Source organism: Choristoneura fumiferana, chromosome 23 (genome assembly GCF_025370935.1).
Source record: "Choristoneura fumiferana chromosome 23, NRCan_CFum_1, whole genome shotgun sequence".
Lineage (NCBI taxonomy): Eukaryota > Metazoa > Arthropoda > Insecta > Lepidoptera > Tortricidae > Choristoneura > Choristoneura fumiferana.
In genome coordinates this window covers 14,876,412-14,888,821 of record NC_133494.1, presented here as the reverse complement: position 1 = coordinate 14,888,821, position 12,410 = coordinate 14,876,412, and the positions used below count along the sequence as shown (strand labels likewise).

General features: G+C 38.2%; 3 protein-coding genes across 3 annotated transcripts; 1 reads left to right on the top strand and 2 right to left on the bottom strand.

Annotated features, from left to right (window-relative positions):
• Positions 1–3,529: 3,529 nt before the first annotated feature.
• LOC141441350 (zinc finger HIT domain-containing protein 1) lies at positions 3,530–4,836 on the bottom strand. The gene is made up of 2 exons (XM_074106053.1): positions 4,511–4,836; positions 3,530–3,733 (listed from the first exon to the last, which is right to left on the bottom strand). Exons 1-2 carry the CDS (start codon positions 4,834–4,836, stop codon positions 3,598–3,600), a joined length of 462 nt encoding a protein of 153 aa, XP_073962154.1. The 3' UTR covers positions 3,530–3,597.
• A 25-nt stretch (positions 4,837–4,861) lies between these two features.
• Positions 4,862–6,858, bottom strand: Tfb5 (transcription factor B5). Its single transcript, XM_074106054.1, has 2 exons — positions 6,633–6,858; positions 4,862–5,048 (listed from the first exon to the last, which is right to left on the bottom strand). The coding sequence occupies exons 1-2, from the start codon at positions 6,665–6,667 to the stop codon at positions 4,862–4,864; spliced, it is 222 nt and encodes a 73-aa protein (XP_073962155.1). The 5' UTR covers positions 6,668–6,858.
• On the top strand, positions 5,055–6,615 carry LOC141441348 (meiotic nuclear division protein 1 homolog). The gene is made up of 5 exons (XM_074106052.1): positions 5,055–5,154; positions 5,406–5,542; positions 5,975–6,080; positions 6,150–6,296; positions 6,375–6,615. Exons 1-5 carry the CDS (start codon positions 5,065–5,067, stop codon positions 6,510–6,512), a joined length of 618 nt encoding a protein of 205 aa, XP_073962153.1. The 5' UTR covers positions 5,055–5,064; the 3' UTR covers positions 6,513–6,615.
• Positions 6,859–12,410: the final 5,552 nt, after the last annotated feature.

Sequence of the window (12,410 nt, the reverse complement as noted above, 5' to 3'; positions counted from 1 at the left end):
GCCGCATAAGTAAGTATCTATCGTACCGAGTGTGTCATTGTACTCAAGTCGATGCCATTGGTCTTCGACGAGTTCCGTCCTGCAGACGATCCCGACTCCACCAGAATTTCACTACCACAACCAAATTGTAGTATTGTCACCATAGTTACAGAATTACAGAGGGGCTACTACGAAATTCGAAAATTGAAGTTCGTATCGTACCGTCTCTCTCACTTTTGTATTAAATAATAAAAGCGTCGGTCGGACGGCAAGATACGACGTTCGAATTGTGCACTTCGTAGTATAAAGCCAGGAAATTATCGAAAAATGGCTTGTAAATTTTGAAACCACAACGTACCTCACATACTCGTACTTACTTAGGTAGGTACATTTATACCTGAACAAATCAATTCAAATAAAGGTTTGTAAAAATCAAGCTGCAGTAGTGTACCATCAGCCAAATATGTGGTCTACCACCCTAAAGTTGATAATCGTTTGCATGTCATACAACAATAATGCCAATAGACCTGTCTGTCAACTTGAAAGTTCGACTTTAGTGACATATTCATTTGATAGGAACTTTTAACCCACGGGAAATGATCCGCCCTTATCTGAAACTAGATTTTCAGCACGGCTTTGTTTGGTTAACACGTGGTCCAACTTTTTGACATCTACCTGCTGCGAATAGTGACACTCGCTTCGCTTCGCTATCCTTGTTCTCTTATTGACGATAACAGAAGATGGAAAAGGGCCGGTCCACATCCACAAAGTTTGAATTTGGGTGTTAACTTAACTATTGTAGTACTGGATTTGAAACAAACTGAAATATTGCAAATACGAGTATGTAGTGAAAAAATATATACAGCATCATAAGACTTTGGGTAAAATATGTAGTAAATATAATGACCCGGATAACTCACGTCTTAAATCGAGTTTAGCTCGGTCGAGCTTAGTGTGTGCACGTGTTGCAGCAGCCGCTGAGTCGCGTTGCTCCGAAGACGAAGGGCTACGGATTAGCCCGAAACAGTCGAGCTAAACTCGATTTAAGACGTGAGTTATCCGGGTCATTATATTTAATATGAGTGAGTCTCACGGTAGTTTCATGTTCAAAATATGTAGTATTATTAATCTATGAATTTGGGCTAAATATGCAAATGAATATGCAATTGCTGGTAATCCCGTCTCCGAGCTATGACTCTACCATAGGGACAGGCCGACAAACAACTTCAAATTTATGAACCCCCTTGACGTGTTAAAAAATAGGAAGTGACAGTTACAAGGAAGCTACGGGAATGACATCTGTTCATATTAGACTACAAAGCCGCTTTATCCACAGGGTGATAAGAAGCACGTGCCGAAAAACAAACACCCTTATCAGATAGAGCTTCTTTATTTAAAAATGGGGAAGGCCATCTGCATTCTGCAGATGTGGCCTTTAGTCGATGCTTTGTTTTATGTTCGTCTTTCTAGACTAGATGCACAAACAACTGAAAAAAACAAGTGAAAATGTTATAATTATAGAAGAAGGCTTATCTTTTTTGAGCGTAATGTCTATTTTTTTGCTCCTCTCTGCAGCTCAAATGGCTGAACGAATTTTGATAAGTATATAGGTAAGGTATCTTATATTCGTCATAAATCTAATGAGTGTCTGACTGACATTAGGTTAGGTACCGTAAACTCAGGTTTCTATAGTCCCAGCGTTCTGCAATAGTCCAAACGGACTTTTTAACATTTTGAACAATAACGGGACTGCTAACGTCATCTAGGAGGTTCATCGCAGCCTAATCCAATAGAAAATGCACGATGAACCCCCTAGATGACGTTAGCAGTTCCGTAATTTTTCGAAATGTTAAAAAGTCCGTTTGGACTATTGACGAACGCTAGGACTATAGAAACCTGAGTTTACGGTACCTATACAATATTTTCAATATGGCGTCCGCAAAAATATTGTATTGTAACAATAATAGGTTTCAAATGGAAGCTAATAATAATATAATACTTTTAAGCTATCATTTACATAGAATATCAGAAAAGTAAAGTATGAAATGAAGTAATAAAAATAATAGAAAACATACACTCAGAGTAACTTACCTCTATGCTTTCGTCCTTAAAATATCACCTAGCATTTGCTTATACATATGTATAGAAAGACGTTCGATAATATTATATTTATGTGGTCACCGACCATATTCTAATGACCAAAGTGGCCAAATATATCGGAACTCACATTCGCTCTTAATCTTTAGCTCTTGATGTAAAGCTTCGTACTGATATCTTCGCTACTATGTTTACCTATGCCTATGGCAGTTTCTAGTGCTAGTACAGTCAGCATCAAAAGTAGGTGGTTACTTTTGTACTTTGTCGTTTTACAGCCACGTACTTAGCGCCGTACAAGATTAACAAATGTGCTAATGTGACAGGGTAGAAAAGTAACCAGCTACTTTTGATGCTGACCGTACAAGTCAACGTTATAAATAAGTGATCATTTCTGTACCTTGTCGCTTTCAGTCGTTACATAATTTCGTATGGCTTTTCAAACATGACGTTAAAGTACCATCAGCCAAATCATCTCGGATCATTTCTATCATTTTTTTTTTTATGGTGTAGGTATCGTTTTTTAAAACAAGTTCCTACCAAATGAATATGTCACTAAAGTCGAACTTACAAGTTGACAGACACGTCTATTGGCATTATTGTTTTATGTTTATGACATGCAAACGATTATCAACTTTACGGTTTTAGGCCACATATTTGGCTGATGGTACAAAAGTGATCACTATTTATGACGTTGACTGTACCAGTAGTTCTAGTTAGCCGTTACCTATGTACTTAAATATAAAAGAGTGCCTATAGTTACTGAATAACTGACTGACAGATCAGATAGCGCACAGCCTAAATCACTGGAGCTAGAGATTTGTTTGGCAAACACATTCCTGGCCCGATCGTGCACTAGGAAGGGATGTTTCGAAATTTCCGCGATATAGAGACAGCTACTTCTTCAGTCCAGATATTATTATATTCACGTTCGTTAGTGACATTAAAGTGACAGCTGTTGCCACATTAAATTATCGCAACAAATGTGTCTAATCGACCCCAACTGAATCCACTAATCATGTATTTGCTGTGGGGACCGTGGGGTGTATCGAAGGGTAGGTAAACATGACATATAGAAGGGTGTAACGATGGTAATTATTGCTATCTGACATTTATGTGTGTATAGGTACATTAGAACTATTTGCTACTTTACAAAACTATTAAAATTTTGGTAACGCTTAGCCATCTGGTGGCTAAGTAGTGACTTTACTGTCCTTGCTGTTGAAAGCCTGATCCTTGTTGTTACGCTATTCATTCATAGATGGCAGTAAAATACATTTAGATACTAGTTCAGCCAGTCGACGCTAGATGTCGACTGCAAAAGTACTGCAACAGGCAAGGCGTCTACTCAAACTTACCAAATCGTACAAATAAAAATAAAAAAATGGCGGGAAATCACTTCACTACCTTGAACTAATTAATTGAAGCGACTATATCAGTCTTAAATTAAACTAAGTTAAATTTAGTAGCAATCTTTATTAATTATTGGAATCTTAACAACTAGGTACAAGAGAAATACGTAATTCAAGCAGTCCATTTGAGACATCGTGTGTCTAAGTGAGTTCCCAGACATCGGACGGAGCAATATCTCGCGCCGCACGGAATACAGGTATACTTTGATAGGAAGCCACAGATTGCACAAAAATGTCGCTCAGGGAACCTGAAACACAATGATTATTTAACTATGTACTATGTACCAATTACCTATTATATAAAATTTGATATTTAAATATCAAATTGTATGTTCAACCTGAGCAAGCTAATACATAACTTTTTTAACGCCATACTAGAACATTTTCATTGAGTGCAGCAAGGGAATGTCTAATTATTACATGTGCCAAAGTTTGTCTGTGTGTGTGTTTGTTATTCTTCGACTGTAAAATGCTTGGATGCAATTTGGGTGACATTAGATAGCTGGATATCTGGATTATCCGAAATAAGAAATAGGCTGCTTTTAGTCCTGATATTTCCATGGGATCTATGTAAAATCATAACAGCTAAGTAAAGAAATATAATTCAGCGTTTCCCAAATAGTGAGTCATAACTAGCTCCAGGGTATGAAAATAAAATAACAGTGCGATGGTGTATTGTAGCATTGTCTTGTTGTTTACAATCAATGATACTTGCTCTTGACCAGTTTTTTCTTTTTTACAATATAAAGTGTTTACAAAAAATACTTATTGCTAAGACGCGCTACAGAAACCTGTTAAAGGTTTATATGAGACGCAAATGTACTGCACCATTCACAGCATAATTTGTTGCTATTGTTTGAAACACTTGCACATATTACGTGGATATTGAAATGCGATGTTTTTTATTATCACTGTGTGCACCAGAAAGGTATAAAAACATTAAAATAACGACATAGGACATAGTTTGGAAAACGCCGATATACTATGTCAGGAGATTTGTTATTTTTTTTTTCATTACAACTTACTTAGACGGGGGAGCCTGTGCTGACAAATAGTTAGGAGGCTCTGGTCTAAAATTAGCATCTTCTTCAACTAGCTGAGCAAAGGATTTCCTGAACCTCATCTTATAGTAATCTGCACTCCTTGCTTTCTTCTTCCTTGTTGGTTTCTCATTTGAATCTGCAAACTTTGGTATCTTTTTTGACATAACAAGATCTGCATGAGGATCTTCATGGAAGTTATCCTGTTCCAAAGCTTCCACGGCCTTTCTGGCCCTGCGTTTCCGTGCCGCATCATCCAGCACCCTTGTTTTACCTCCATCCTTGACTCTACCAGACTCTCTTGCCGACATTGTGGACAATTATAGATATAACAAGTTACAGGCCTTTATCATGAACAGGGATGCTCATCTGGTCCATTAAATCGTCAACTCGAGCTTGTAAAGTTTCAACAATGTCTGCTGATATGAATAAATGTGTTTCGTCCAAGTCTTGCAGGATAAACTTCCGTCCAAGTGCGAGAGTCTCATCTAAGTGAAGGAGGAACTGCTTCATAGCCGGATCGCTGAAATTATAAAAGCATGTCTAAGAAACGAGGGGTCAGTGCTGAGGAGAAAAGAACCAGAATGTTGGAAATATTTCATAATAGTAAAGATTTCTTTCAATTAAAGGTAAATTATACTTCATTTGAATTGATAAAGAATCATCAGAACATTTTAAGAAGATCACATTCTCTAGTCTTTTCCATATATTTATTGCAAACAATGTTAACAGTAAACAGTTTAACAGTAAAAAGTAATATAGTAATTAAATATTGAACAAAAACTTTTTAATCAATCAGGAAAGTTCTGAAAAAATTACTTGGTTTTATATCAATTTGGTTCCTTTACTTTTTAAATGATTTTTGTTTTTTTTTTTTCAGGAATTGGAGAAAATAGCACCAAAAGAGAAAGGCATCACAGTGCAATCAGTGAAAGAAGTAGTTCAGGGTTTAGTTGATGACCATCTGGTGGATTCTGAAAAGATTGGCACATCTATATACTTCTGGTCCTTCCCCAGGTAAATTAGTTTTACGTGAAATTTCAATTAAAAAATGCTCAAAATGTGTCTCTGACTGTGCACTGAGGTATACAAATTTAAAAGCAAGCAAAAGATAATATATAATCCATATTAATATTATAAATGCTAACATGTGTATCAAAACGGAGCGACGGATAAACATGATTTTTGGCATAGAGATAGTTTATGGGCCCGAGAGTGACATAGGCTACTTTTTATCCTGGAATTCCCAGTTCCCGAGGGAACAGTGCGCGATAAACAAACTCCACGCGTGCGAAGCCGTGGGCAAAAGCTAGTTGTTAATAAAAAGTACTCTATAGGTTTTTTCTTTTGATCATTTATGAACGCACACACTTTGTGGTCATGTCAATTGCGTTATGTATGTGCTGGTGAAATAAATAAATAAATATTGAGGGCTTTTTTTATTCACAGTAAAGTCAAAAATGCTAAGAAAAGAAAAGTGAATGATTTGCAGAATGAATTAGCAGAGTGCAGTAAGAAACTAAAAAAAACTGAAGATGCTATAACAAATGAATCAGTAAGTATTTGGATTGAAATATTAGGTATGTTTTAATGTTTTGCATTAAAATAATTTCTATCTCAATAGATGGGTCGGGAACCCTGTGATGAAAGGACAGAGGTATTGAAAAAATTGGAGGCAATGTCAAAACAGGAAGACGCACTGAAAAAGGAATTGCAGAAATACAGGGACTCAGACCCTGAATACATAGCACAGTTAAAAACAGAGATAGAAGTAAGTATTTCAATTTAATAATACATATTTGTAAGTTTAAGAATGAATGGGTATTTCAATCTTATTTTAATTCCAAAGGACTTAAAAACAGCAGCAAACCGATGGACTGAAAACATCTACATTCTGAAATCCTACATGAAAAACACTTTTCAAGTGGAGAATGAAGTTATTGACCAAACCTTCAATATTCCGCAAGATTTAGATTATATTGAATAGTTCTATAAAACATTTGACCCTTTGTTCTGATTGATCCATTATAATAAAGCGATTTAACGACAAATGTTCATTATTTGAAAGGAAATTAGGTTATGTTAGGAAAGCCAAGTACCTACTAACCACTCAACAAGGACTCCTTTCATAACATTCACCATTGTCAATAATTCTTACCCATACTATGGGATAAAGAAATTAGTAATTTCACTTAAATAGAGGGGAAATTAGATTGTTTGTTTTCTATTTGAGCAAGATCAATAACAACAAAAAAAGCGTTTACAGCTCAGCTCAACCACAGCAAACAAAATTCATCGACTGACTGACATTGACACTGACGTTGCACTGACGCATTCTGCGCTTTGATTCGCGCAAAGATATTCTGCTTCATTATACGCATACATTATACGCTATAATTGAGGCTATAACTTTCAGTATTTTATATACTAAAGAATTTCACTGGAACGAAATTAAGTGAACGACGTTTATTTTATTTTATTCTCAAAGACAAAAAAAAATTACTGTCTGCTACAGTTTTATAGTACATTACTGTATTACTGTAGAGGCCGGGAAGTAGGGGGTTGCCGGCGAAGTAGATATAGACGGATAGGGATGCGAGGCCTGCAACCCCAGGTTCCGGCCGAGGCTTGTATAGTGCTTTTCTCAAACATTACATGAAATAAAATAAAAAAAAAACAAGAAATGAAGCTGGCGGGACGCTAGTCTGGTCGCCCTGTTGTGTGGCTGCTGGCGGCGGGCGGCTGCGGGCGGTGGTGCTGGGCGTGGGCCGCGTGCGTGTCGCAGAGCGCGCGCTGATACAAAAGACGGTCGCATTGCCGGCCGGCGGCCTGCAAGGTTGTATGAAATCTCTTTGCAGGCCGCTAGAGTGACCGCGCGCAGGCTGCTGAGTCACAGCGCCTGCAGCGCGATACTTCTCAGCGTATTATTTGTGACACAACGTCAATATTTCATGTCATATTTGAATTTCTTTGCTCACCCGCGACCCTGCTGATCCCTGCTGATTTGCTGCTCGAAGTCGCGAGGTCGCGGGTGAGCAAATAAATTATTTTTAGTTCATTAAAAATACGTTTTATTTTTTATTTTTTTATGTAATATTTTAACGATGCTTAAGTACATCAAATGTGCAGCTCCTCCACTCTGTAAGAACACACACTTTATGTATTTCACCATGGTGAGTGCTCCGAAGAACTATTTGACCTGCTACCTGCTGCGAAATCCCATCAACATCATCTTGATGAATGGCGATCTACCACTGTGCGTTTCCTTTGACACTTCCTGCCACGTACAGTGAAATAGTGGAATGAAATCAACTTCCGTCAGCACTGTTTCCTGACAACTATGACAATGGGGTCTTTCAAGAAAAGTGCTTAAACTTTCTTCAAAGGCCGGCAACGGACCAATGACTCCTTGAGTAGTGGGTACACATGGACGGTGGCAATCATTTCCCATCAGATGACCTGCTTGCTCGTTTGCCTCTCTCTCATAACAAAAAAAAACACACATGCACAACTACCACTAGAGATCATCTTCAGAGCGACAACCGTGAAACGACCGTTGTTCGCGCACTAAAACCTTTTTGCAGCTGTGCTCTCTGGCACAAGAAAAACCGGCCAAGAGCGTGTCGGACACGCCCAAAATAGGGTTCCGTAGCCATTACGAAAAAAATAAGTAATACTTTTTAGCAACCCCGTAATGATATAAAAAGACCTATCCAACGATACGCCACACTACAAGGTTGGATGAGAAAAAAAAAATCACCCCCACTTTACGTCTATGGGAGGTACCCTAAAAAAAATTTATTTTGAATTTTTTATTGTACCATTTTGTCGGCATAGTTTACATATATATCCGTGCAAAATTACAGCTTTCTAGCATTGATAGTCCCTGAGCAAAGCCGCGGACGGACAGACAGACAGACAGACATGGCGAAACTATAAGGGTTCCGTTTTTGCCATTTTGGCTTCGGAACCCTAAAAAAGATAAACCGTCTTCTCTTCATGGCCGTCTTGCGAAGCCGTCTTGTCATTCATGTCATTCGTATCTACTTCGTCTTCCGTGTTACATGTTGTTAAAACCGCACCGCAAGAACCCTCGCTCATCCATCAGCATCGGCCGGAGCCCTAACCAGGTAAGTGCTTCTGCACTGTTGGAAAATCCATTTGGGACTAGCGAGCTCTCCGCCTTCCGCCACCCCTAAAAATTGGCTATTTACACGCCATAATACCAACCGTTGAGTTCGAAACGCGTCAGTGTAGTGTGGTGATGGTGATAGTTGGGTTTGTGTGTGTTCCGACAGTGTGGAGGTGGAGCAGCTACAACAACACACATTGTTTCATAGACGTAGCTATCGTAACGTCGCGGGTGAGCAAAGTAATTGCTTATAGTTCATTGATATGGACCTCCGCAAAGTAACGCCTGATTCAACAAATTACTAATTAAAGTAGGTACCATCAGCCAAATAGTGGTCTATCAATTTTTAAACAAGTTCCTATCAAACGAATATGTCGCTAAAGTCGAACTTTCAAGTTGTCAGACACGTCTATTGGTATTATTGTTTTATGACATGCAAACGATTATCAACTTTAGGGTGGTAGACCAGCTATTTGGCTGATGGTACAGTCACCAGCATTAATATCTGCCACAGCGGAGCGTGCAAAAATAACTGACACGTCCTTCCGGCCCTAGAAATAGAGTCGTATCAGATATTTATGCACGCTTGTTGTGTCAGATATTGGTGCTGGTGACTGTACTTAAGTTAGAATGAAATTATAAGCACGCTCACCACCATAAGGTAATGCCACCACAGTTGAGGTTACGCACACAAGAACATGTCATGTAATGACAGTGGGATTTTGACATTCACTCATTAATTTCATTCATCCTCCTTTTATGCAATCAGTTCTTTTTGTAGCTGTGTGTGTAATCGTTCACTTAACTCTCGAGTGAGTGGCATCACTTCTAAAACTCAACGATCGCGTGAAACGAGTGACGTCACTTAGCATATCACACGCTGTCCAAATTTCCGCAAGGGTCCTACCTCGATACTATCTGATAGTAAATAGTATGCCCATCATAACGGATATGAGGGGTTGGGAATTTCAGGAAATTGCTGCCTCAGTGTCGCATTACAGTAAAATGTAAGAGCTAGAGAATTACATTTTGTACGAGGTGCGCAGTTTAGATAATTTGGGGCCAAACTAATTTGACTTGTTAATGTTACACGGATGTGCGGTAGTGGTAGGTATATCTAATTAAATGCTAGACTAGATAAGATAGATATGGAGCTAGGTAAATTATATTTTAAACTAGCTGTTGCCCCCGGCTTCGCCCCCGTTGTAAGTTTTCTAAATTTTCTTCCATAGAAACCTCCTGACAATTACGAACACAACTAAAAAATAATTAGCGAAATTGATCCAGCCGTTCCCGAGTTTTGCGCTTAGCAACACATTTTACGATTTATTTTTATTTTTACAGACTACTTAGATGTTGCCCACGACACCGTCCGTCCGCGTGTAATTCTTTTAACGTTATCCCGCGGATTACCGCTAATTGAGATCAAAACCGTCACTAAACGAAATACCTATGTCAATTCGCAAAATTAAAGTAAGTATGTGTATAGTGTCATTTTTAAGAGGTGACAAATGTAGTTTAGTGACGGTTTTGTTCTCAAGTAGCGATGCATCCCTGTATTTTTTTATGTAATTTCTATTTTAATATTATACTCAGCGGCACAAAATTGCCTATTACTGAATACATTTGAGGGCCAGATTTTTTGCCGCTCAGTATACTTTGTTAGGTCTAGATTTCATAGCTATGATAGGTACCTAATTGTAATTTTAATAAGGTATGTTGTTTTGAAAAAAAAACTTTCTGCCAAGTTTCTTGCGGCACATTCTTATTGGCAATGTTGGTCTTAAAGAAAGCGCTTGTAGTCTGAAAAGTGTCATGTAAAAGAGTCCTTTGCGGCCTGCTTACAGAATAAAAGTATCTCTTATTAATCTGTGTGGAATAACCGTTTTGATTTCTATTACGTTTTTAGGGTTCAGTAGTCAACTAGGAACCCTTATAGTTTCGCCATGTCTGTCCGTCCGCGGCTAAGCTCAGAGACCGTTACTACTAGAAAGCTATAATTTGGCATGAATATACATATCAGTCACGCCATCAGTGGTAAATTAAAAATAGTAAAAAAATAGTTATTTACTTTTTGGTGCGAGTGTTGAATTTGAATGCCGAGCAAGCGAAGGATTCTATAGTTGAATCACGAGCGTAGCGAGTGATTCTAGGTTAGAATCCTGCGAGCAGTGAGGGATTCAAACACACGAGATGCAAAAAAAACACACATACAACTTTTCACCTCAGCAGCGAGAACATACTTAGGTTAGAATAAAATCACATACTTACCCATCTACAAAACAAACAATATAAAAATATATAAATAATCCGATTATTACGAAACAAATATAATTATCACATTTAAAACCTTTACTCAAAAATATTTTAAGATTTAATCAAACATTTGAAGTGTAAGTACCTCCAATAGACGTAAAGTGGGGGTGTTTTTTTTCGATTAAGTAACCATAATAGTGTGGGATATCGTTGGATAGGTCTTTTAAAACCATTGGGGGCTGCTAGGACGATTTTTCTATTCAGTGATCTGTTTGCGAAATATTCAACCTAAGTGAAAATCAGGATGGTAATAAGTACATCAAATTTACAAGGAAAATATTATAACGGCTCAGATTGCTTGAGAATTATTAGTAGTTTAAGAGTAAATAGCAGCCTAAGGTTGGAAGATTCGTACACAATAGGTACGAAATCCTTAGAAAAATATTACTTGATTTTTTCGTAATGCCTACGGAACCCTATCTTGAGCGTGTACGACTCCGACACGCTCTTGGCCGTCTTTTTATTTTTGTTATCTATTTACCTACAGTTTTTAACGTTGCGAGAGGCAACAAACATAAAACAAAATCATTAGGATTTATGCGCAACACTTGGCACTAACTTAAAGCAAGTAAATAAGTACTTATGGCCTCTGTCTTATACCTCGTGTTCTATTACAAATACACTCTCCACTCACCCAGGGTTGAATTGTTAAGATCAAAGACTATCTTTCACAGAAATTGTCTTTGTTACAATCCTAACACGGATATCCTTCCTTCGGATTCGTGAGTGCTTATTATTTATAATGAAAATGTGTTATATTCAGTGATTTTTCTGCCTTTGTTTGGAGATGAAAGCCGTTGGGTGAAAGTGTTGCAGACCTTTTCGCATTGATGTACATTATTTACCTACTTATCAAATATAACAACTTGTATCTGTATATCACACGGGACGAAAGCCCTCAACTTTGGGCTTCTCATACTCTCGTTTGTAATTTCTCATTTACCGCCCTTAATCCACAATGCACTATTAAAAATTTGTAAGTATCTAATGGCAAGTGTAATTGGTCCTTTTAATCTTTGTCTCGCTGCGGAAACTGAGTCCATGTTCATTTCGTTTAATTGAATGCTTCTAAGAATGGCATTGTATCGGGGTTTCTACGATTCATTCAACTACAGCCTGATGTTAGATTGTTTTTTTTCGACTGGATGGCAAACGAGCATGTGGGTCTCCTGATGGTAAGAGATCACCACCGCCCATAAACATCTGCAACACCAGTGGTATTGCAGATGATTTGCCAACCTAGAGGCCTAAGATGGGATACCTCAAGTGCCAGTAATTGCACCGGCTGTCTTACTCTCCACGCCGAAACACAACAGTGCAAGCACTGCTACTTCACGGCAGGATTAGCAAGCAAGATGGTGGTAGCAATCCGGGCGGACCTTGCACAAGGTCCTACCACCTGCACCTGCTTGTAACGTAAAGTCTTACCCCCTTATT